The sequence below is a fragment of the Myotis nattereri genome (genome assembly GCF_964212035.1).
Source record: "Myotis nattereri genome assembly, chromosome: 1".
In the NCBI taxonomy this organism is placed as follows: domain Eukaryota; kingdom Metazoa; phylum Chordata; class Mammalia; order Chiroptera; family Vespertilionidae; genus Myotis; species Myotis nattereri.
Genome location: NC_138075.1, coordinates 103,966,007 through 103,992,749, shown reverse-complemented (window position 1 = coordinate 103,992,749; position 26,743 = coordinate 103,966,007). Strand labels below are relative to the sequence as shown.

Below are 26,743 nucleotides of genomic sequence, written 5' to 3'. Positions count from 1 at the left end.
AATAAAGATTGTTGAGTTGACCTTCTCAGTTTGATTAAGTATTGCAGAGAAACTACATCCTTATGAAACTACATGCCATAAGGTGCTTTTTTTTTCTTTTCTGTAACCCCAGATAAAGGATATATAAGAAGACCAGAATACATATATCTTTTTTAAAACATCTATTCATTTTCAATTTATATAGTTACTTGTTTGCTGCCAATATTTGTATTAATATATGAAAAGTTTCCTGAAATTTTCAATCATTTTAATGTCTAAAAGATATAAGGCTTATTTTTGATAATCACTTAAAAATAATAATGTGTTGTCAAGTAGAGTGAGGAAAATGTCAGAGGGAAGTAGAAGAGGAGAGAACTCACATGGAGAAAGAATTACTAAATGTAAATTAATGTTGCATTTTCCTATTACTATACAGCCACAGTTTTTAAAAAATATGTATTATATTTGTGTAATTTAGTTTAAATATTTTTGAGGAATATACATATGTATACACTCATACACACAGGTATATATGAACTTTCCTAAATTGAATGTCTTCTATTTTTAGTAAATATGTTTATGTTTTTCTTTCTTTTCACACCAGCTCTTTGAGTCCAGATGTTGATCCAGTTCTTGCTTTTCAACGAGAAGGATTTGGACGCCAGAGTATGTCAGAAAAACGCACAAAGCAATTTTCAGATGCCAGTCAATTGGATATCGTTAAAACACGAAAATCAAAAAGCATGGATTTAGGTAGTGAGTACAGTCTCCATGAATCTTTATCTAAATAGATGCTTTCATATTAAAATTGATTGTCCCAAATACATGTTGTTTACTTGGAGCAATAGCGAAAATAAATGTTAAATGTGATAATTTGGCAAAAATTAATTTTTCTCTGAGTTTGAGATAAAAATATTTCTAATAAATGGCATGTTTATATAATGTGCAATATGTTAATATTTATGTTTTCTGATGAGAAAAGAAACAAACACATGTGCATATCATACATGAAAAGATATATGCATGTATCTTTATTTGAAGCAATGAAATGTTTTAACACTGGCTGTTTAAAACCAATTTCATTGAAATAATATTTGTTTGGTTTTGGCATTCTGAACTAAAAGAAAAAAGTTTTGGAGAAAGATCATTATCTCAATCCATGTCTAGAATTTGGGTACTTCATATTTTCCTTTTAATGCTATTCTTTAAGGTTTATTTAATAGAAACTCTCATGTGTTGATAAGAAAGGCATTTAATTGAATAAGAATTTGAGAGACTATTGTAGAAAGTATTTGAAGCAAATGAGAGCAGGAAAATAACCATAGTTATTCAATCAAACACCAATCAGGTAGTGTCTCTTTTTAAATTCTAATCTACCAAAACAAACAAACAAACAAACAAATAAATAAAATAATCATGCCTGTAAACTGATTGAATGATTTTTAAACCCTTTGTTCATCAACTGTAACTTATTTATGCTATTCCTTGGTGGCTTTTTATACTTCAAGACTAAAAGCATTAATTTAAATTAATTAAATTTTACATGCATAAAAGAAAAATTTGGCAATACATTGCTTTGGCTAATTATGATATGCTAACATAAATAACATTACATGTCTGTGCAATGAAATGACTGGCATATTGCATGGAGACACTGCTTCCCCCCGCCCTTTTGATTATATATATTTGCTTGAGTTTTCATATTATTTGCATGAAATATTACCTAAGAATTATCACATAACTGAAAAGATCTGGGAATGGTTGAAGCATGTTGGGGTGTGGGACTAACTGGGCTAACCATTATACATTTACCTTTTAACAGTAGCTGACGAGACTAAACTCAGTACAGTGGATGACCAGAAAGCAGGTAAGAATGGACCATTAAACTGTTGCCATAGAAACTGTGGTCCAAGGAGCTTATCATAATTATAGAGCTGCCAATCATATTGTATGTACACATAAATATTTCAGTCTTGCATGGATGTTTTCATTGTAGGAAATCAAATTATACAAGAAGAAAAAGTTTCTGTTAGGAGAAATTTATCAGTGTAGTACATCTAAATGGAAATGTAATTTAGTGCTTCAAAAATGCTTAAACAATCTAGATTTTTTAAATTATATTTGTGTAAGAATATTTTGTAACAATTTAAGAAAAATCAAAATCCTGAAGACATGATCTCTTGGGTAGATTCTTGTTTTTAAGTTATTTCTTTTGCCTAGATTAACATCCAAAGAAATACTTTCAATGTGGTGATTTTTATTTGAAGGGTAATAATAGCACAAGTATAAATATTTGTCATCGAAGGATAATGTCTAATAATTGCTATCATTATTCACTCAGAAAACCTTTTTTTTCTAATGCAAGAATTAGCTCATAGTTACCTGACATTGAAATTAGACTGTATAATATATATTGCTCCTTATCTTAACTTTGTGAACCTGTTTAAAAGTTTTTGTGCTCTAGCCTATTTGGCTCAGTGGATAGAGCTTTGGCCTGCAGACCAAAGGGTCCCAGGTGTGATTCTGGTCACATGGTTGTAGGCTCCTCCCTGGCCCAGGCCCTGGTTATGGTGCATACAGGAAGCAACCAACCAGTGTTTCTCTCTGTGTCTTTCCCTCTCTTCCACTCTCTCTAAAAATCAATGGAAAAATATCCTCAGGTGAGGATTAATCCTATATAATAAAGACGTAATAACATCCCCCAAGGGGTCCCAGATTGGAGAGGGTGCAGGCTAGGCTGAGAAACAACCCCCCCCCCCCCAAGTGCATGAATTTCGTGCACCGGGCCTCTAGTAAATAAATAAATACAATAATAAAAGTTTTTGTTGTTGTTTTGTTTTGTTAACTAGTTAGGATAACTTCAAAATGCTTTCTAAATTATTCCATAGAAACAGTTGGTTATATTGAACTGGGATTTTGCATTATATTTTACTTTTTATGTTATTTCATGAAAATAATAAAAGGAAAGTTTTTATTTACAATTAAAGTGCTTTGTACAATTGAGAATAATGTTTTAATTATTCTAGGTCCAGTATGATGTAGCAGTTATACCACTTACTACTAATTAGGTTCAATTCACCTTTTTAACCTATAGTAGTAATTGGTTTGAAAATGTGTATCCCACATATATATGTAAAGATGATTGTGAATTGGAGTTTTCACAATCTGTAGAGTAAAAGATAGATTGTAAAAATTATATCCAATAAATCATGGATTCACTGTAGTGCAAAGTGATTGACTATAGCCTCAGCTGTTCGTAAGTAGTTTTTTTCTTTTATTAAACAAAATTCATTTAAATTTTGAACTAAGGTGAAAGAAAATCATTTTTGATAGTTTCCATATATAAAATAATTATTAGTTTTTGGAGATATTATTTTACAGTACTTTTAGGAAGTAACTTCTGTCCAAATTAATGTTCATAAATACCAAAATGAAAAAATTCAATAAAGACCATGAATTTTTACATTATGACAATTAGGTAAAGTAAAGGAAAATACTTAAACAACTCACCACTACTAAAAAAGAATAGAACAATTCATTGTGATTAAAATATAATGATATTCAGATTTTAACTGGAAACATTAAATAACTTTCATGGTGAGAAGGGAAATTTTATCACCTTAATTGAATCGTGTTTATAGTGTTTTAACATCCTAGATATAAAGAGCTTTTTTTCTCTTTATTTACTACTAGAGGCTTGGAGCACAAAAATTTGTGCACTCGGAGGGGGGGTGGGTAGCAAGTCCCTCAGCCCGGCCTGCACCCATTCACAGTCCAAGACCCTTTGGGGGATGTCCACCTGTCAACTTAGGCCCACTCCCCAGGGGATCAGGCCTAAGCTTGCAGTCAGACATCCTTCTAGCCGCCAGGGAGCCCTCAGGAGATGTCCGACTAAAGGCTTAGGCCCCCAAGGGATCGGGTCTAAACCGCTAGTTGGACATTTTTAGTGCTGTATGGAGGTGGGAGAGGCTCCTGCCACCACCATTGCGCTGACCCTCCATGAGCTAGCTTCTGGCTAAGTGGCACTCCCCATATGGAAGTGCATTGACGACCAGGGGGCAGCTCCTGCATTGAGTGTCTGCCCCCTGGTGGCCAGTGGGCATCATAGCAACCGGTCATTCTGCCGTTCAGCCAATGTGCATATTAGCCTTTTATTATTATTATATAGGATGTGCAGTCCATCCTACAAATTAAATTAGAAAAACTTGGGCTGGGGCAAAAAATAAATTATTATATAGACAACAAATTTTCAGTTATTTTTCTCATTTCACTTCACTTGAATTTTTAAGATTATCATGATTTTATAGTTTAGTCCAGAGTTTTTTGGTAGAGTCATAGTGACATTTTTAGCATAGATTGTCTGTCTAGCCATAAGCCTTTTATAATGAAAACTGAATTCCATTTCTCTTTGCCCTTGCAAAAGACATTCTCTACTTGTTCTTCAGCAAGAGGGGTAGGAACAGAAAACGAGACCTAGGGAAAACAGTGTGATTGTTATTTTCATTTAATTCATGGAATTACAGGTTTTGTGATATTTGGGAGGTAAATTTACTTTCTGAAAGAAAAGAGAGGACAGGAATTAGAAGATAATTGGGTTGCTAACAGTTTAATCCTTGAATAGAAAAAATAAAGTATCCTAATGGACTAAAAGATTTATATAAGAAGCTTTAAATATTATTTAAAAATGAAAAGATAATTGATTTTTTTGTGTTTTGTAAATACCACTAATTCTTTGCCCAAACAAATTTTCAATTTTCCTTACTAGTAAATGTAGAATTTTTAATATTAGGGATCTCACTAACCCTCATCCAGGAATTTAAACACATTAGTTAACTAAACCTTTGTTAAAGTTTCTTTGACAAATATAATACTTAGGTGAATAATAACAATGTTACAGATCAAGAATCAGCAAGCTCTTTCTGTAAAAGACCAGCTAGTAAATATTTACATAGGCCTTTATAGCAGTTACTTAATTCTGATGTAACATAAAGCAGCTATAAAATATATGTAAACAAACAGGCAAGGCTTGTTTCAAAATTTTTTTCCAGATTTGGCCCATATCTACTGATCCCTGTTATAGATTCACAAATTATAGATGCTTTGTTTTTATAATATTTTATTGTGAAAATTTTTAACCATATATTAATATAGAGACAGTAGTTCATTGATCTGTCATATATCCCATACACACCATTGATAATTATCAACATTTTGTTAAAATGTTATTCTACAGTATAACCTCTGATTTACACTTACAAAATATCTATTGCTTGTTTAGTTATACTTTGTTTTGCTTCCCAGATTTGCCTGCGTTTATGTATTTTTAAAATTTATTTTTTGTTAACGATCACCCAAGGATATTTCTTCCAAGTTTTTATTTTTTATTTATTTTATTTTTTAAATTTATCTTTATTATTGAAAGTATTACAGGCGTCCCCTTTGTTTTCTTTTCCCATTGACCCTCTCAACCCCACACCAGCCCCTCCTAGGCCTTCACTACACAATTGTCTGTGTCCATGGGCTATGCATACATGCATATAAGTTCCCCAGTTAATCTCTCCCCCCACCCACACCTTCCCTCTGAAGTTCTTGTCTGTTCTATGCTTGTATGTCGCTGGATCTATAAATGTTCATCAGTTTATTTTTTGAAACCAAGAAATCACCAAATATTTGCTTTATTCATTTTGGTTCCTTGATTTCTTAATTTTTTGTTCAGTTACTTGGAACAAAATTTGTTTCCATCCTGTGACATAGCTTTTATGGGTATTTAGAACACAAACTTGTCAAAAGTTATACTAATGTTATCAAGAGAAAAAGTATTATTGATCATTCTGGAAAGAAATAGTTTATGTGAATTTTTGTCATAAAATAATCTATATATATGCAAACCTACATTGAGAAAGTTAAATAAATCATCTTTTTCTTCCCAAGCACAATAATTATGGGATAATATTTCTTCATTGGAATCATCTGGCTGTCTTTCTGCCTGTTACATTTTTAACATATTTAAACTTAAAATTGCCATCTCATTGTGAAAATTAGGTGAATATGTAATGTAAATGAATCTTACAAAGATAATTCTTGTTTTGACTCTCTGAATTCAATTTTTTCTCAGCTTTACACTCTGAGCCATAAAAAACCTATGTCATTACCATATGTCTTTTAGTAATACCTTACCAAAGCTACTCCTGAATTTTTAATCAATCTAGGGGCTGATGACCCATGTAGAGACAAACTAGTCTCTCCTACCTGCCCATTTGTTTGCATGAGTCTTTCTAATCATGTACGTGAAGAACTAATTCTGTAACTTGGATTTCCGAGGTGGTAGTACAAAGCAGGTACTTCAGTAATCTAGAGCCTAAATTTATCTACTTTTAAACCCCAGGTTAGGCAGTGATGGATGACACTTGCTTACCTACTTAAAGAAATCTGTGTTGATTGCCTTCTAAAGCATGGTACTCTTGGTGTTATCTCAGGCCTTTCTGCCCTCGATCTCAAGACATAGGGGCAAATTGTGAATTCTCTGAGTTCTTCCCTCCATCTTACTGAAAAGTTTTTTGTTAATTGGTTAGCACTTATTTCTCAAGGAGATATTATTTCCAGGCCTGGAAGTCTTAACTCCTCATGTCAGCTCTTCAGTCTCTCCTTTGTTACCTCTATCTAGGGCGAGCCCTTATGTAATTTGTTTCTGTTCAAGTCTTGTATTGATTCTTTCCATGGAATGTTAATACTGCCCAGAACGAGGTTTCAGCCTGGTGTCAGGGTGCCCTAATGGTATCGGTGACATGTAGTCTTTTGTGCTCTCTTTAAGTATAAGTTGTGAACATGCACTGTACTTGATGGAGCTCATTGATATGAAAGTGTAACTTCTGTTAAAAATTTGAAATATATTTCCAAATTTTGAACTATCAAAAACTAATCTCAATGAAGTTAAAAAGAGTACTCTTGGTTGCTTACCTTAGCCTTCTCATTATTTGTGCTCTACTAGTGAGCCTTTGGGTTATTCTGGTTCTTTTAGATTATTTACATAACTAGGAGCAGATGATTTGACAAAAATTTCACTTGGGCTAAAAATGGAAATTAATAACTTAAAGCTTAAAGTTTTACCTCATGAAAATAAAGAAAATAGACAAAATTTAATATCTATTTGGGAAAAATAAAAATGACTTAATTTTTTCCTTAATTTATAAATGTTCAGGAATATAAATTCCACCACTAATTCTAATTAACATTTTATTTTTGTAACCCTCCAAGGTTCCCCCAGCAGAGATGTGGGACCTTCCCTAGGTCTGAAGAAGTCAAGCTCATTAGAAAGTCTTCAGACAGCAGTGGCTGAGGTGACTTTGAATGGGGATATTCCTTTCCATCGCCCACGACCTCGGATAATCAGAGGAAGGGGGTGCAATGAGAGCTTCAGAGCTGCCATTGACAAGTCTTACGATAAACCCACAGTGGATGATGATGATGAAGGCATGGAGACATGTAAGTTTATAATGTAAGAAAGAAAAGCAGTTGCAAATAGCTCGATAAAGCAGCAGTTTTTTAAAGTGTACCTCAGGGAACCCTGGGGTTCACAGTACCCTTCACAGGGAGGTCTAAACTACTTTCATAATAAGAAGTTGTTTATCTTTTTATTCTTATTCTCTCACAAGTATACAGTGGGGTTTTCTAGAGGCAACATGTCATGTGACATTGTGGTAGAATGAATGCACATCAGGTAGAAAAATCTGTCTTTTCAGCCAGGTTTTAATGAGATTTGCTAAAATATAAAACAGTGCCATTGTTCTCACTATTATTTTTGGAAAAAGAGGTATTTTTTGTAAAAATATAATTTCTGTTAACATGAAATTTTATTTTTATAAAGTAATTAATATTTTTAAGCTTTCTGTTTTAATACAGTCAATATTGATAATACATAATATTTTTATTTTGAGTTCATAATAATTTTTAGGATCATAAAGGTATATTGAGACCAAAATGTTTGAAAACCACTGCAACACAGTATATGTATAATGTGATGTCTTCAATGACTATATTAATGATCTATGATTTTAAAAACATTTTTGTTTTGTTTTTATGAATTTCTCATGCTTTCCTTGAACTAAACTAACAAGATATTTTTGTGAGTGTGTATTTCAAATCACAAAATATTTTAAGCCAAGACAATTAAAAGTCAAAGGTTAATATGAATGAGCAATATGTTTTCCATCATATATTGAGAAAAAAATTAACATTTATAAATATGTACAATCGTATGCCTCAGGGAGTTATCAAACATTTATGCTATAAATATAACCATTCAATTTAAAAGTTAGGGAAGAACTCTACTAGTTTACTTAGAAAAGAAAGGGCTTAGGAGTTTTAATAGTAAAAACTATTGATTAGCTTATATTGTTCATAACTACTAATTTATATTGTAAGAAAAGTTGGAGACACCACATCTTGAAGATAAAGCAAAGACCAGAGATAATTAAAGTGGATTGCAAACTACTTACAATTTAATGTTTGGATGGAATTCGTTCTCATACATATATAAGGAAAATTGTGGTGAGGAGGAAGAGTTTTTTGTTTTGTTTTTTTAATTTAAATTCTTTATTGTTTAAAGTATTACATGAGTCTCCTTTTTCCCCCATTGACCTCTCCCCCGCCACTCCCACCTATAAGCACAAGCCCTCACACCCCCTACTGTCTGTGTCCATTGGTTTTGCTCATATGCATGCATGTAAGTACTTTGGTTGATCTCTTACCCCCTTATCCCTCAGCCTTCCCTCAGGTTGGACAGTCTGTTCGATGCTTCTGTGTCTCTGGTTCTATTTTTTTTCATCAGTTTATATTGTTCATTATATTCCACAAACGAGTGAGATCGTGTGATATTGATCTTTCTCTGACTGGCTTATTTCACTTAGCATAATACTCTCCAGTTCCATCCATGCTGTTGCAAATGATAAGAATTCCTTCTTTTTTACAGCAGTGTAGTATTCCATTATGTAGATGTACCACAGTTTTTTAATCCATTCATCTGTTGATGGGCACTTAGGCTGTTTCCAAATCTTAGCTGTTGTAAATTGTGCTGCTATGAACATAGGGGTTTGCATATATCCTTTCTGATTGGTGTTTCTGGTTTCTTGGGATATATTCCTAGAAGTGGAATCACTAGGTAAAATGGGAGTTCCATTTTTAATTTTTTGAGGAACCTCCATACTGTTTTCCACAGTGGCTGCACCAGTCTGCATTCCCACCAGCAGTGCGCAAGAGTTTCTTTTTCTCTGCATCCTCTCTAGCACTTGTCGTTTGTTGATTTGTTGATGATAGCCATTCTGACAGGTGTGAGATGGTACCTCATTGTTTTGATTTGCATCTCTCGGATGATCAGTGACTTTGAACATGTTTTCATATGTCTCTTCACTTTCTGTATGTCTTCTTTCAAAAAGTATCTATTTAGGTCCATTGCCCATTTTTTGATTGGGTGTTTATCTTCCTTTTGTTAAGTTGTATGAATTCCCAATAAATTTTGGAGATTAAACCCTTATCGAAGATAACATTGGCAAATATGTTCTCCCATGCAGTGGGTCTTCTTGTTGTTTTGTTGATGGTTTCTTTTGCTGTGCAGAGCTTTTTATTTTGATATAGTCCCATTTGTTTAGTTTCTCCTTTGTTTCCATTGCCCTAGGAGCTGTATCAGTAAAAATATTGCTACAACACATGTCTACTATTTTGCGGCCGGCGGAGTCTTCCAAGATTTTTATAGTTTCCCTTCTTACATTTAAGTCCTTTATCCATTTTGAGTTTATTTTTTTGTATGGTGTAAGTTGGTGGTCTAGTTTCTTTTCTTTTCTTTCTTTCTTTTTTTTTTTTTGCAAGTATCTGTCCAATTTTCTCAACACCATTTATTAAAGAGACTGTCTTTACTCCATTGTATGCTATTGCCTTCTTTGTCAAATAATAATTGAGCATAATGGCTTAGGTTGGGTTCTGGGTTCTCTGTTCTGTTCCACTGGTCTGTATGTCTGTTCTTGTGCCAGTACCAGGCAGTTTTGAGAACAGTTCCTTTGTAATATAGCTTGATATCTGGTATTATGATCCCTCCAACTTTGTTCTTCTTTCTCAGTATTGCTGCAGCTATTCGGGGTCTTTTTTTACTCCAGATGAATTTTTGGAGAGTTTGTTCTGGGTCTTTGAAATATGCCGTTGGTATTTTATTTTATTTTTTTGTTGTTGTTGTTTTTTTTAATTTTTTAATTAAATCTTTATTTTTCAGATTACATTTGTTCCTCTTTTTTCCCCCCATAACTCCCCTCCTCCCAGTTCCCGCCCCACCATCCGCCCTCACTCCCCACCCACTGTCCTCATCCATAGGTGCACGATTTTTGTCCAGTCTCTTCCCGCATCTCCCACACCCCTTTCCCCCCCAAGAATAGTCAGTCCATTCCCTTTCTATGTCCCTGATTCTATTATAATCACCAGTTCATTCTGTTCATCGGATTATTTATTCACTTGATTCTTAGATTCACTTGTTGATAGATGCATATTTGTTGTTCATAATTTGTATCTTTACCTTTTTCTTCCTCTTCCTCTTCTTAAAGGATACCTTTCAGCATTTCATATAATCCTGGTTTGGTGGTGATGAACTCCTTTAGCTTTTCCTTATCTGTGAAGCTCTTTATCTGACCTTCAATTCTGAATGATAGCTTTGCTGGATAAAGTAATCTTGGTTGTAGGTTCTTGGTATTCATCACTTTGAATATTTCTTGCCACTCCCTTCTGGCCTGCAAAGTTTCTGTTGAGAAATCAGCTGACAGTCGTATGGGTTTTCCCTTGTAGGTAACTGAGTTTCTTTCTCTTGCTGTTTTTAAGATTCTCTCTTTATCTTTTGCTCTTGGCATTTTAATGATGATGTGTCTTGGTGTGGTCCTCTTTGGATTCCTTTTGTTTGGGGTTCTCCGCGCTTCTTGGACCTGTAAGTCCATTTCTTTCACCAGGTGGGGGAAGTTTTCTGTCATTATTTCTTCAAATAGGTTTTCAATATCTTGCTCTCTCTCATCTTCTGGCACCCCTATAATTCTGATGTTGGTACGCCTGAAGCTGTCCCAGAGGCTCCTTACACTATCCTCGCATTTTTGGATTCTTTTTTCATTTTGCTTTTCCGGTTGGGTGTTTTTTGCTTCCTCGCATTTCAAATCATTGACTTGATTCTTGCGATCATCTAGTCTGCTGTTGGGAGTCTGTATAATATTCTTTATTTCAGTCAGTGTATGCTTAATTTCTAGTTGGTTCCCCAATATAACATCGAGGGTCTCATTAGTTTTCTTGTAGATCTCATTAAGTTTATCGGCGGCTTCTAAACAGTTCTTGAGAGACCTTAAAAGTGTGGTTCTGAACTCTAGATCTTCCATTGACAATTTTGTCCTGTTTCTTTGTCTCCGCATTTTGTTATGCTTCCTTGGTGCACCCCCTAGTGGTCTTTGTTCGTGGTTTTATAGTTAAATCTTGATTGTTGTAGCTAATTCCAGGGAGGGTTTGACCTCCAGGCCAAGTGGCTATGAGAATCAGCTGTGTCAGCAGTGAGAGAACTTCTGTCCTCTAGGGAGATGCTAATCTGGCGTTTGCCTGAGGCTATCCAGCAAATGCCTCTGTGCAGGGCTTGGGCGGGGCGGGTCGCACAGGATCAACAGGGTGGGCAGGAGAGAGCAGTTATGGAGGCTCTCAGTCCTGTCCCCAGGGGCTCTGCCTCTCTTGAGTCCCAGCACCCGCTGCAAAGCTCGGAGAGAAAGCTGCACTCGCTCTGACGGAAGCCAGACAGACCCGCTTCTCCCGTTTGAGTCTGGGTCCCTAAAGACTTGCCCGGATCTGGAGCTCAGAGTCTGCGACTCCCTCCCGATTGAAAACGCCAACCGCGCCCTCTGCCGCCAGCCCACTCCGCGCACTCCGCACCTCAGAATTTGACTTCAGCACTGCGCCTCCTCTGAGTGTCCATATGCGTTTCTCTTTCCTCCTAGTTGTAGGACTTCCATTCAGCCAGCGTTCCAGTGGTTTTGGGTGATTCCGTTCCGTCTTTTAGTTTCACTTTTGAAGTAGTTGTTCAAAGCAGCAAACTCCAGCGTTAACCTATGCCGCCATCTTGGTTCTCCGCAAGGCATGTTTTTCCCGTTGGTATTTTAATGGAGATTGCATGGAATCTATAGATTGCTTGGGGTAATATAGACATTTTAATGATGTTGATTCTACCAATCCTTGAACACGGTATGTTCTTCCATTTGTTTATGTCTTCCTCTATCTCTTTTTAAAGTGTCCTGTATTTTCTGAGTACAGGTCCTTTACCTCCTTGGTTAAATTTATTCCTAGGTATCTTAATTTTTTGTTGTAATTGTAAATGGGATTGTTTTTTTAGTTTCTCTTTCTCTGAGTTCATTATTGTTGTATAAAAAAGCCATAGATTTGTGGGTGTTCCTGCTACATTTCCGAATTCATTTATTAAGTCTAGTCGTTTTTTGATAGAGTCTTTATGGTTTTCGATGTACAATATCATGCCATCTGCGAATAATGACAATCTTACTTCTTCGTTTCCAATTTGGATGCGTTTTATTTCTTCTTCTTTCTGATCACTATAGCTAGGGCTTCTAGTACTATGTCAAACAGGAGTGGTGAAAGAGGGCATCCCTGTCTTGTTACTGTTCTTAGGATAAATATTTTTAGTTTTTGCCCATTGAGTATGATGTTGGCTGTAGGTTTGTCATATAAGGCTTTTATTATGTTGAGGTATGATCCCTCTATTCCCACTTTGCTGAGAGTTTTTATCAGAATAGGGTGTTGGATTTTGTCAAATGCTTTTTCTGCATCAATTGATATGATTATGTGATTTTTGTCTTTCAGTTGTTTATGTGATGTATCACATTTATTGATTTGCGGATATTGTACCAGCCTTGCATCCCTGGTATAAATCCCACTTGGTCATGATGTATGATCTTTCTAATGCAGTTCTGGATCCTGTTTGCTAGAATTTTGTTGAGGATCTTGGCATCTATGTTCATCAGGGATATTGGCCTATAATTCTCTTTCTTTGTAATGTCTTTATCTAGTTTGGGGGTTAGGGTAATGCTGGCTTCATAGAAAGAGCTTGGAATTGTGCCTTCTTCTTCTTTTTTTTTTTAATTAAATCTTTATTATTCAGATTATTACATTTGTTCCTCTTTTTCCCCCCCATAACTCCCCTCCTCCCAGTTCCCTCCCCACCCTCCGCCCTCACTCCCCACCCACTGTCCTCATCCATAGGTGCATGATTTTTGTCCAGTCTCTTCCCACACCCCCCACACACCTTTCCCCCCCAAGAATAGTCAGTCCATTCCCTTTCTATGTCCCTGATTCTATTATGATCACCAGATTATTTATTCACTTGATTCTTAGATTCACTTGTTGATAGATGCATGTTTGTTGTTCATAATTTGTATCTTTACCTTTTTCTTCTTCTTCCTCTTCTTAAAGGATACCTTTCAGCATTTCATATAATACTGGTTTGGTGGTGGTGAACTCCTTTAGCTTTTCCTTATCTGTGAAGCTCTTTATCTGACCTTCACTTCTGAATGATAGCTTTGCTGGATAAAGTAATCTTGGTTGTAGGTTCTTGGTATTCATCACTTTGACTATTTCTTGCCATTCCCTTCTGGCCTGCAAAGTTTCTGTTGAGAAATCAGCTGACAGTCGTATGGGTTTTCCCTTGTAGGTAACTGAGTTTCTTTCCCCTGCTGCTTTTAATATTCTCTCTTTGTCTTTTGCTCTTGGCATTTTAATGATGATGTGTCTTGGTGTGGTCCTCTTTGGATTCCTTTTGTTTGGGGTTCTCTGCGCTTCCTGGACCTATAAGTCTATTTCTCTCACCAGGTGGGAGAAGTTTTCTGTCATTATTTCTTCAAATAGGTTTTCAATATCTTGCTCTCTCTCATCTTCTGGCACCCCTATAATTCGGATGTTGGTACACTTGAAGCTGTCCCAGAGGCTCCTTACACTATCTTTGTATTTTCGGATTCTTTTTTCATTTTGCTTTTCCAGTTGGGTGTTTTTTGCTTCTTCGCATTTCGAATCTTTGACTTGATTCTTGCGCTCCTCTGGTCTGCTGTTGGGTGTCTGTATAATATTCTTTATTTCAGTCCGTGTATGCTTAATTTCTAGTTGGTTCTTTATCACAACATCGAGGGTCTCATTAGATTTCTTGAGGATCTCACTACATTTATCGGCGGCTTCTAGACAGTTCTTGAGAGACCTCAAAAGTGTGGTTCTGAACTCTATACCCTCCATGGACAATTTTGTCCTGTTTTTTTGTCTCCGCATTTTTTATGCTTTCTTGGTGCACCCCCTAGTGGTCTTTGTGCGCAGTCTTGTAGTTAAGCCTTGATTGTTGTCGGCAATAGTGGGGGTGATTTGACCTCCAGGCTAACTGGCTATGAGAGTCCGCTGTGTCTGCAGTGGGAGAGCTTCTGTGCTGGATCTCTAGGGTGGTGCTAATCTAGCATTTGCCTGAGGCTATTCGGCAAATGGCTCTGCGCAGGGCTTGGGCGGGGTGGGTCCCTGGGGATCTACAGGGCGGGCGGAGCAAGCAGTTATGGCTGCTCTTAGTTCCGTCCCTAGGGGCTCTGCCTCGCAGAGTCCCAGCAACCGCTGCAAACCTCAGAGAGAAAGCTGCCTTCGATTTCCAACTGAAGCCAGACAGTCCCACTTCTCCCGTTTCAGTCTGGGTCCCTAGAGACTCGCCCGGATCTGGAGCTCAGAGTCTGAAACTCCCTGCCGATTGAAAACAACAACCGCACCCTCCGCCGCCAGCCCGCTCCACGAGCACTCCGCACCTCAGTATTTCACTTCAGTACTGCGCCTCCTCTGAGTCTGGGTATGATATTCTCTTTCCTCCTAGTTGTAGAATTTCCACTCAGCCAGCCTTCCTGTGGTTCTGGATGATGTCCGTTCCGTCTTTAGTTGTTTTTTGAAGTGGTTGTTCGAGGCAGCAATCTCCGGTGTTAACCTATGCCGCCATCTTGGTTTTTCTCCCTGTGCCTTCTTCCTGAATATTTTGGAATAGATGGAGAAGGATAGGTTTTAGTTCTTCTTTGAATGTATGGTAAAACGCCCCTGTGAAGCATCCAGTCCAGGACTTTTGTGATTACTCTTTCAATTTCATCCGTGGTTATCAGCCTATTCAGGTTTTTTTATTCTTTCAGATTGAGTTTTGAAAGGTTGTATTTTTCTAGGAATATGTCCATTTCATTGAGGTTGTCCAGTTTGTTGGAATAGAGATGTTTGTAGTATTTTTTTACAATCCTTTGATTGTCTGTGGGGTCAGTTGTTTCTTCACCTCTTTCATTTCTGATTTTGTTTATTTGGGTCCTCTCTCTTTGCTTCTTGGTGAGTCTGGCTAGAGGTTCATCAACCTTCTTTATCCTTTCAAAGTACCAGCTCTTGGTTTCACTGATCTTTTGTGTTGTTTTTTTTTTTTGTTTTTTTTTTTATCTCCATGTCATTTATTTCTCCTCTGATCTTTATTATTTTCTTCCTTCTGGTTACTCTGGGCTTTTCTTGTTGCTTTCTTACTAATTCTTTAAGTTGCAAGGTTAAATAATTTATTACCATTTTTTCTTCTTCTTCCTTTTTCTTTTTCTTTTTTTTTTTTTTACATGTAGGCCTGTAGAGCTATGAACTTCCCTCTCAGGACTGCTTTCATTGTATCCATAGATTTTGGGTTGTTGTGTTTTCATTGTCATTTGTTTCCAAGATGGTTTTTTATTTCTTCTTGGTCTCTTTTGTAGCCCAATCATTATTTAATAGCATGCTATTTAGCCTCCAAGTGTTTGATTTTTTTTTTCATTGTTTTTATTATAGTTGATTTCTAATTTTATGCCATTGTGACCTGAGAAGATGCTTGGTATGATTTCTGTCTTCTTGAATTTAAAGAGACTTTGTCTGTGTCCAATATGTGGTCTATCTTTGAAAATGTCCCATGTGTACTGGAGAAGAAGGTATATTCTGTAGCTTTGTGGTGAAATGTTCTGAAGATGTCAATTAAGTCCTTCTGATCTAGTGAATCATTTAAGATTGCTGTCTCTTTGCTGATTTTTTGTTTAGAGGATTTATCCAGTGGTGCCAGTGGGGTATTAAAGTCTCCTACTATGACTGTATTGCTGTCTATCTCTCCCTTGATATCTTCCAGAAGTTTTTTTTATGTATTTGGGTGCTCCTGCTTTGAGTGCATATATGTTTAAGAGAGTCATATCCTCTTATTGAATTGCTACCTTTAGTATTATGAAGTGGCCTTCCTTATCTCTTGTTATGACCTTTACTTTGAGGTCTATTTTGTCAGATATAATTATTGCTATCCCAACTTTTTCTCATTATCATTTGACTAAAAAAATTTTTTCCATCCCTTCACTATCAGTCTGTGTGAATCCTTTGTTCTGAGGTGGGTCTCTTGTAGACAGCAAATATATGGGTCATGTTTTCTTATCCATTCAGCTACCCTATGTCTTTTTTTTTTTAATACATTTTATTGATTTTTTACAGAGAGGAAGGGAGAGAGAGAGTTAGAAACATCGATGAGAGAGAAACATCGATCAGCTGCCTCCTGCACGCCCCCCATGGGGGATGTGCCCGCAACCCAGGTACATGCCCTTGACCGGAATCGAACCTGGGACCCTTCAGTCCACAGGCCGACGCTCTAGCCACTGAGCCAAACCGGTTTCGGCTACCCTATGTCTTTTGATTGGGGCATTTAATCCATTTACGTTTAATGTTATTATTGATAAGTACTTATCACCATTTTAATTCTTTATGCTTATATTCCTTTTGGCCTTTTTATTTCTTGTTTTTACAGCAGTCCCTTTAGCATTTCTTGCATTGCTGGCTTAGTGGTAATAATCTCTTTTAAAAAACCCCAACATGTTTTGTCCTAGCTGGTTTGGTTCAGTGGATAGAGCATCAGCTTGCAGACTGAAGGGTCTCGGGTTCGATGCCAGTCAAGGACACATTCCCAGGTTTTGGCTCGATCCCCAGGGGGGGTTGTGCAGGAGGCAGCTGATTGGTAATTCGCTCTCATCATTGATGTTTCTCTCTTTCTTTTCCTCTCCTTTCCTCTCTGAAATCATTAAAAAAAATCAAACAAACAAAAAAACACATTTTTATTGATTTTAGAGTGAGAAGGAGGGAGAGGGAGATAAAAATATCAATGCGGAGGAAACATTGATTGCTTGCCTCCTGTATGCCCACTACTGGGGATCAAGCCTGCAACCCAGGCACATGCCCTCACCTGAAATCCAACCGACAGCCTCTTGGTGCATGGGTCAGTTCTCAATCAACTGAGCCACACTGACTGGACAAGAAAGAAGAGTTTTGAATAAAAATCACATTCTTGATTTTGAAGATGGTGGCACAGGTAAACAAACGCCTGTACTCGCTACCTCCCACAACCACATCAAAATTACAACTAAAATACAGACCAACCATCATTCAGAACCACTGGAAAGCTGGCTGAATGGAAGTGCTACAACTAGAGAAGTAAAGAAGAAAGCACACTGAGACTGGTAGGCGGTATGAAGGCACAGAACGGGCTGGTCCAGCACTCATGTGTGCTGCTTTTTTAATCAGGAGGGATATTATCTATGCGGAGGGTGCCCTGAGGAGCAAGGGGTCTCAGCCTCACACCAGACCCCTGGCCCAATCCCAGAGCTGGGAAGAGAAGTCCCTATGGGCAGTAAGAACTATGGGCTATAAAAACCAGTGTGGATTGGGGCTCAGTGACACAGAGACTGCTGGAGACCCAGCTGTTCCTCTTAAAAGGCCAGCACCACAAACTGAACTTACAAGATCCTGTTTCCTCTGAGCTCCAGAACCAGGGCAAGGCTCTTGGGAACACAGACACATATAAGCAGGAACTAGATTGTGTAACGTTGAGGCATGAATTAAGTGGGGCAGCTTTCTCCCTGATGGAGGTGTTTGCAGGGATCATTGTTCCTATGCTGGGACCCCATGGTCGCAGGGCTGACGGGCAGCCTTTTCTGTTTGCTCCACCCTGGTGATTCCCTAAGAATTTACCTCATCCAGTTTACAACCCCACCCATGCTGTGTGCAGCGGCTTTTGCATATGAATGGCCTGTCCTTGCCCAGGCTAAAATCTCTCTAGCAAGCTGCATCTGGGTCAGGGAGCCACAAACCTATCAATAAAACGCCCAAGACCTGACACCAGCACCAGCCTGCCTTGCTTCATAGCTGGGCCTCATCTGGGCACTTTCAAACACAATACAAAGAGGAGGAATCTGCAGATCTCTCTATAGCTCCTGCCGGGTAGCCCCAGGCAGTGGCTGGCTTTGCACCTCCCTGGACACCCTAGTGGTCAGTGTCAGACCATACCAGATTATAATTCTACACATCCATAAGTGACACACTCAAGGGACAGACTCTGTGAGCACTAAAGCCCCACTGAAGCGAGTTGTGCTCCATAGGGGTGTTTTCCTGCACAGCAGTTTTCCCACTGTAGTCACAACTGGTCCCCACAGCCAATTGGCTTGGAGGTCAGTTCCTCCCAGTGACACCAACAGCAATCTAATCTCAACTACAACAAGACTGTGCACACAGCCACAGAGGGGTATACCTAGATCTTCCAGCTCAGGTGACTAGGGAGGCTGAGCCACTGGGCCCTATAGAACACCTACTAAACAAGGCCACTCTACCAACTCAAGGAGACATAGCAGCTCTACCCAGGGAAGCAATCAAAATGCAGAGACAAAGAAACATGTCACAAATAAAAGAAATGGAACAAAGAAAACTACTGGATATAGAGTTCAAAACCACGATTAGAAGGTTAATCAAGAATCTTCTATAAACCTTCAAAAAAATGGAAAAGGACCATTCAGAAATTAAGAATACACTGACTAAAATAAAGAATAATATACAGAGATTCAACAGTAGAGTAGAGGATTCTGAGAATCAAATTAATAATTTGAAATATAAACAAGCAAAAAACACCCAACCAGAAAAACAAAAAGAAAAAAGAATCCTAAAATATGAAGATAGTGTAAGAAGCCTTTGAGACAACTTCGAGTGTACCGCCATTTGCATTATGGGGATGCCAGAAGAAGAGAGAGAGCAAGATATTGAAAACCTATTTTGAAGAAATAATGACAGAAAACTTCCTCTACCTGGTGAAAGAAATAAACTTACAAGTCCAGGAAGCACAGAGAGTCCCAAACAAGAGGAACCCAAAGAAGACCACACCAAGACACATCATAATTAAAATGCCCAGGGCTAAAAACAAAGAGAGAATATTAAACGTAGCAAGAAAAAACAGTTAATTACCTACAAGGGAATGTCCATAGACTGTCAGCTGATTTCTCAACAGAAACTATGCAGGCCAGAAGGGAGTGGCAAGAAATATTCAAAGTGATTAATAGCAAGGACCTACAACCAAGTTTACTCAGCAAAGCTATCATGTAGAATTGAAGGTCAGATAAAGAGCTTCACAGATAAGAAAAAGCTTAAGGAGCTGATTACTACCAAACCAGTATTATATGAAATGTTGAAGGGTATTCTTTAAGAAGAGGAAGAAGAAGAAAAAGAAAAAGATCAAAAATATGAACAACAAAATGGCAACAAATACATACCTATCAACAATTGAATCTAAATATCAAAATAAATGAATAAGAAATCTAATGAACAGAGCAAACTGGTGAATAAAATAGAATCTGAGACATGGAAATGGAACAGACTAACGATTCTCAGATAGAAGTGGGTTAGGGGGCCGAGAAGAGATTAAACAAAGATCTTATATGCACTACCTATGGACACAGACAATAGGGTGGTGAAGGCGTGGGGCAGGGCAGGAACTGGGTAGAGGGAGGCAATGGGGGGGAAAGAGGGACATCTACAATAATCTCAACACTACAGATTAAATATATATGTATATATATATGTGTGTGTATATATATATGTATATATATATATATATATATATATATATGTGTGTGTGTGTGTGTGTGTGTGTGTGTATATATATATATATATATATATGTTTCAAAGCAAAATTATATAATTTTTGCCTGTCGCATATAATGTGTTTTGGAAGATGAATATTGCTGCCATAATGTAACATGCAAAGCAAAACTCAGAAGATTGCTCCACCTCGTCCCCCTCCCAATTCTCTGTCTATATCTGGACAGTTTGTGGTGTTTCTTTTTCACTTCACCCAGCCAGTGATTTCAAATTTATGCGGCCTATTCTTGCTTGACGAAGAACATATTTTTTATTTTTGCTGCCTCGCCTTGTCTCCAATATCCTGAGTCATATGAGCTTTCAACCTTCTTGAGTTTTTCCCCATTGTAACCATGGTTCCTTAGCATCCTAACAAATATGACTTTTGCAGTTCTTCTAAGGCAGGAACTGTGTTATCTGTAGATGTTGCCTCTGTCTCTCCTGGGTATATAGTTAATAACAGATGTAGTACTTGGCCCCTCAGTATTTGTTTCTTAAGCATCTACAATTTATGATGCTTCTGAACATATTGTTAAAATGTTATTTAAATTCCCTTGTTTAATGAAGTTTTTTCATTTATATTACTCATTTAAAATGCAACAGGGGATGAAATCTTAATTCTATAGAGACAGCCTCCAGAGATTCCCACCAAAGTGGACATCTAAGTTTGTCCCTATATAAACTTAATTTCCTTTTTAAATTGGAGATAACATATTTTTGAATATTATATTAAGCTTATTCATCTAACTATCATCAATACCAAAAAAAGTAAATAGATTAATTGCAATTTCTGAGCCCAAAGTAAAGTTCTGGACAAGGCTGGCAATGATACTTGTAACATGAGCACTTACAACTACAAAGTACCCTGTTTTCCAAAGTCTGATTTGAACAGACCAGTCTTCTGAACTTTGGATGGCAAATGAAAGGCAACTATCATACATTTCTAATATTTGCAGTTTGAATTTTTGAAATTTAATTAATAGAGTGGTGCAAACACTGACCTGTAGTTCAGATGATTTGCATCCTAGTCTACATTCTTCTAACCAGCTTGGAATTTTGGTCAAGCCATTTAAAATCCGTGAGCTTTAATGTTCTCACTTGTGAAACTGAAGATTTGGACAACTAAGTCACTAAGGCTTCATGCCTCCCTTGTTGCCACCACTTCTCTCTTGACAGTTGTGGGTTTTTTAAACCACTTTTAATACACTGTGGTTCTTTATAAATTTTAATTTTAATAAAAGGTAGTTTGCTGTTATTCATAAACATTTTGGAAAGCTCTGGTTTAGATGGTTTCTGAAGACCCTTCTAGTTTTCCCATTTCATGATTCTATGTATACTTGTCAGTTACCTCCCTAAGTCCTGCCTGCTATCCTCTCTCACTTCTGTAAGGTCCATGAAGGAGAACATCATTATGTCTATTTTATTCCTGCAGAACCAGGCACAAGGCTTGGGAAATTGTAGGATTCGGTGCATATTTGTTATATCAGTAAGTGAGTTCCTATATAACTAGCACCATTGTATGCCTGAGAGAGAAAGGGAGAGGGAGAGAGAGGCACTTTCAGAATGCAGTATATGGAATGGTCGTGACATTTTGCTGTTTCTGTTTGTGCTCCCACACTGGACCTGCATGTCACTGACCTCAATACCTCAGCAAACTTTTTTTCTTAAAAAAGAAGAAAATATATATATATATATATATATATATATATATATATATATATATATAATCTGTCAAGGTTTGTTTTACTGCTTGTAGTCATTAGGCTGTCACCTTCACATGTAACTAGAAAGAAAACGGTGTTTCATGGCTCCAATCATGAGAAAGAAGTCAGCTCAGCTAGCTCTTCCTTTTCCGAACCTGGCTTGTAAAGTCTCACAGCACACTTCCTGTTGTTAGGCCTAGCCACCATCTGTGTTCCCATTTCTGGTTGTGCTCCTGCATCCCTGCCTTGCAACATGACCCTTGCCGTGTGCCCAGTGTCCTGCCATTGTCTGTGCTCTGTAGGACTCTGGCAGAGTGTACTTCCTTATAAGGTGGTATGACAGCTGCAACCACCTGTTGAAATGAAAGTGCTATCACTATTGAAGGTTGCTTTGAAAGGACCACTGTCTGAGCAGAGCATTTTTTTGTTATCCAGGACATCTTGTAAGGATGAAGGTAGCGCACCTTGGAAACATTGGGATGGGGAGGGCCAGTTGTTGAAAAGCTGCATAAGGAGGGGGTCCAGGCTGAGTGGTGTTAGGCAGACTTTGTTTTCTTCCCTCACTGAGCCCTTTTCATCTTAGGCATGGGTACCATTGATTGCTCTTGTCACTTGGGTTGTGCATCTCCCGGTGGCTACATTTCATGGCTCTAAACAGGCTTGTCTCTTCTCAGCAGTGTTGAAATTATGGCATTGGCACAACACGGGGGGCCAAAAGACAGGGGCAGGATCCATGTGGTATCTGGTATCTGTCATCTTCTGTAACACTTACGCTCTTCCCGTGGTGATGGCAGAAGTCAGTGTTTTAATCTCTCATTTAATCCATCTGGTCTCTCCATGTTGTATGTTCGTCTGAATCAAGATGGAGCTTTGTGCCCTGGGACCCATTATCTCTAAGGCTGTGGCCATGTTTGACAGGTCAAGGCATATACAATCTGTTCCCTCTTTTATGCAAATTACATACCCTGCCTGGCTCTCAGCAAATGGCTTCCGCATCCCCCATAATTAATCAATTTCTGTTGCTCCCGAGAAAATGCATGCAATAACATTTCTTTGTTTTCTTTTTGAAAAATAGGTAGTTCTGCCCTAGCTGGCTTGGCTCAGTGGACAGAGCATCAGCCTGCGGACTGAAAGGTCCCAGGTTCGATTCCAGTCAAGGGCACATGCCAGGGTTATAGGTTCAATGCCCAGTAGGGGGCCTCCAGGAGACAGCTGATCAATGACTCTCTCTCATCATTGATGTTTCTATCTCTCTCTCCCTCTCCCTTCCTCTCTGAAATCAATAAAAATATATTTTTAAAAAAGAAAAATATGTAGTTCTATTTTTTCTCAATTAAAAATTGGGAACTGTTTTTGTTGGGGTCAAGGAGGTGAAACACAACAAAACCCAATACTATCCTATTAATTATACCTATTGATTTTAAGATATATGTATCTTAGAATTTTAAATGTGAAAACCTGTATACCTTAGAACATAGAGATAAATTACTTTTGAGTAGCTTGCCTACTTTCTTATGGTACTTTCATTAGGAGAAAGAAAAAGCATTGTTCTATAATATACATAACTTAGGTTAGCAGTATGAGATTTCAAGAAATTAAATTTACTACATTAGTAAATCAGCTAATATGATAGCTTCCTTGTGAATTATTGTTTGTTTTATTAGCTACAAGATAGCATATTGCATTTGATATCTCGGATTTTCTACTCAGCGTTCTGCACACTTCTAGCCACCTTTGATTACTACCTATTTGAGCAAAAATAATGTAAGCTAAGTCTAATTTTATGTTGAGCAGAGCCTTCAGATATAGCAAATATGTTGAATAAATCAGGGAATAGGTATCAAAGTCAAAGAACTTTGTAAAATATTTTCTATTTGGTTATTATTTTAATGAGTATTGATGGATATTGATCTATAAAAGGTTTTTTTCTGAAATGTTAGGAATAAGAGAACCTATTTTATCTTTTGATGTCAATTTGTATACTTAGATATCATCTACAGTTTAAGAAAAGCAGCCTTGATTAGTTTTGGGAAGTTTTTGAATGCAGTATGTATGTTCCATTCCTTTTGCAGGTAAAAAGTAACTGAAGCTATAACGTACAGGGAAAAATCACATCTGAAGTGTATGAATTACAGACTCCTCACCTTCACCATTTTCTTGATAAGAAAAACATATATAAATAGTTGACCAAGGTCTTACTTAGGAATTAAGTCATAGAATGCACACCTTCTGATTCTCAGTCCTATGATTTTTCTACAATATTAAACTTCCAAATGGGAAAGACAATTACATTAAAACCACTTTAAATTAGTTAAATGTGCTTAAGTGCCTCTAAGATCTGATATTTAGCCTCTACATTCCTGAGGGGTCAGGGGTGATTCAACCCAGTGGATAAACCAACATTGAGAAGCAGTGTAATTAAGGAACATTGTAATGCACAGTTACCATGGCACCAAAGGGTTCCATACCTGCTCAGCCTCTGGAATTAGAGTGGAGAGGGAAGTAAGGGGAGAATGTTTCCTAGAAGAGGTTGTTGGCTGAGATGAGTGCTGTTACTTGAGTGGTCTTCAACAGGGTGCACGGGGTGCGTCTCTGGACTTCTGCAGTTCTATTAGGTTAATGTGTATAGTGCAGGTGAAGACATAGTGAGAAATGGGATTTCACATGTAGGTGGAGAACAGACCTCTGATGGCATAGTTTAAATTATTTGTTTTACACTAAGGAAGATAAAGAGCATTTGAAGAATATCAAGTAAAAGAATATGATTGTTGGGGCCATGAGATCAAGGATGGGTTATCAAGGATGGGATGTTAAGTAGCAGTGTTGGTGGCAAGATCAGTTATATGATAGTGATACAGTAACCCAGGTGAGTAATGATGCTTCGCAATGCTGGAGGAAAGGGAGAAACTGCATTTACACCCTTAGCATCTCTCATACGAAGATGGACGATGATGATGTGATTTTTCTCATTAGCACTTCCAAGCTCAGAAACTTAGAATAATTATCTCATTGCGTAGTCACTCCATTACCAAGCTTTCTGAAATTTCCCCCCTAATTTCACTCCTACTGTCCAATCTACTCCAATTCCTCATTATATAATATCTGAGGTTATGGTTAGGATCTCCTAACTGGCTCTACTGTCTTTAGATTTGCTGAGTGAGCTCTATAATCACATTTTTTTTTATTTTGTTTTGTTTTGTTAATCCTCACCCACGGATATTCATTGATTTTTTTAGGGAGAGTGGAGGAGAGAGGGAAAGACAGAGAGAAACATCTATGTGAGAGAAACACATGGTTGCCTCCTGCATGAGCCCTGGGCCTGGGCCAGGAAGGAGTCTGCAACCAAGGTATGTGCCCTTGACTGGAATTGAACCTGGGGCCCTTTGGTCTGCAGGCTGAAGCTCCATCCACTGAGCCAAACTGGCTAGGGCTATAATCACATTCTTATTCTCAGTCCGCCAAGCTTCCATGCACATTCTTGCCCAAACCATGCGCTTTCAGTGAGGTGTATCTTCTTACTGCCCTCAAACTTTCCTCCTTTCATGTGTACATTAGACCTTCTTCTTCAAGGCAAGGAACCTTTTTCTAAATAACCTAGTTTTTCCTTGACTTTTTTAAAAATTGATTTTTAGAGAGAGGGAGAGCAAGAAATAAACATGGATGTGAGAGTGTAACATTGATAGGCTGCCTCCTGCATAGCCCCCACCAGGGACCTTGCTGCAACCTAGGCATGTGTCCTGGCTCAGGAGACTGCCCAACCAGCTGAGCCACACTGGCCAGGGTTCACTTGACTTTCTAAAGCCCTAAGTGATTATATAGAATGTAGTGTCTGAAACAGTAGTACAGTAAGCCCTCAGTTTTGTGGATCTTGATTTTAAAAACTTCAGATTTAAGGAATAAAATTTCTGGTCCATATGTCATATGTGAAAATTAATACCCTGTTAATTTTAAAATGCTTTTAAACAAGATTTTCTTATAATTAAATTAACAGGTTATTTTTTTTGTTATTAATTACTGTTATTTTAAACATATTTTAGCAAATAGGCCTTGTGTTGGGATAAAACACTAGTAATTTCACCGACATAAATAAATATTCCATATCTACAACTACAGTCTACATACATAAATGTTCGGCAGATGATTAGCACGTGATCACACCACATCACACGTGGTAGTTGGTTCTGTTGTCGGTGTGATTTTCTGTAGCAGTTTTAAGGCATGCAGGCCCATGTTCTGACATGCACTAAGCCACACCCCAGTTGTGTGCATTTGTTTACTCATGATGACTGGTAAATGCACGCATTGTTCAGTATAAATTAAAAATTACAGTAATACATATAGAAAACTATTCTGTAAAATTAAACTTTCATACATACTTAATTTTAATTATACAAACGTGTCTACATAAGTAAAAATAGGAATACTAACTTGTCAATTATTTAACATATGCATTCAGAAAGCCTACTTTGTTATACAATGGACTTTCAGCTTTAATAGACTCTCCCTCCCAGAATTAGTCTCTTATATTGAGATTTTACTATATACACATTTTTTAATTAGGAAATTTTTGTGAGTGCCCTATATGGATTGGGTGGCATGGGATTTAAGAGCATTGGACTAGGGGGAACAGCCATTTTGAATTCTCAATAAATATCAAAATAGGGTATTGCTAACCATTTACTATTTATCACATTTGTAAATTTTTGTTATTTATTTTTTGTTTTGTTTTTCACTTAACAAAGTCATAGCAGTAACCTGGAATGTCTTTCCTTGCCACTATTACTAATATTTGTATAATGTTAAAACATAAATTTGACACCAAGCTCACTCCTTTGATAAAATAAAATTTCAGTTTCAATAGCAGGGTTATTATGAATGCTACCATTTTGATTATGTAACCAGTCAATTCTGTCTGTTGAAAGGAAAGCCTTCAGCTTCCTTGTACATTGTCCCCATGGACTGGAAACCATATCCATTGTGGACCTTCATTGAGTATAAAAATTGGCTGGATACCAAAAGCAATTTTACAATGATTCAGAAAATTGAGGGTGTTACCCTCATTG

The 26,743-nt window shown here is 37.4% G+C and overlaps 1 protein-coding gene across 7 annotated transcripts in view; it reads left to right on the top strand.

Annotated features, from left to right (window-relative positions):
* PARD3 (par-3 family cell polarity regulator) overlaps window positions 1-26,743 on the top strand; it is an 823,338-nt gene that overhangs the window by 538,584 nt on the left and 258,011 nt on the right. For 3 of the 7 annotated variants that reach the window (XM_081109708.1, XM_081109712.1, XM_081109706.1), the window contains exons 17-19: window positions 584-735; window positions 1,802-1,846; window positions 7,234-7,461. In XM_081109708.1, the coding sequence (XP_080965834.1) occupies window positions 584-735; window positions 1,802-1,846; window positions 7,234-7,461 (425 nt within the window). The remainder of the gene's footprint in view (window positions 1-583; window positions 736-1,801; window positions 1,847-7,233; window positions 7,462-26,743) is intronic. The other 4 variants (XM_081109709.1, XM_081109707.1, XM_081109711.1 and 1 more) reach the window with 3 other exon arrangements.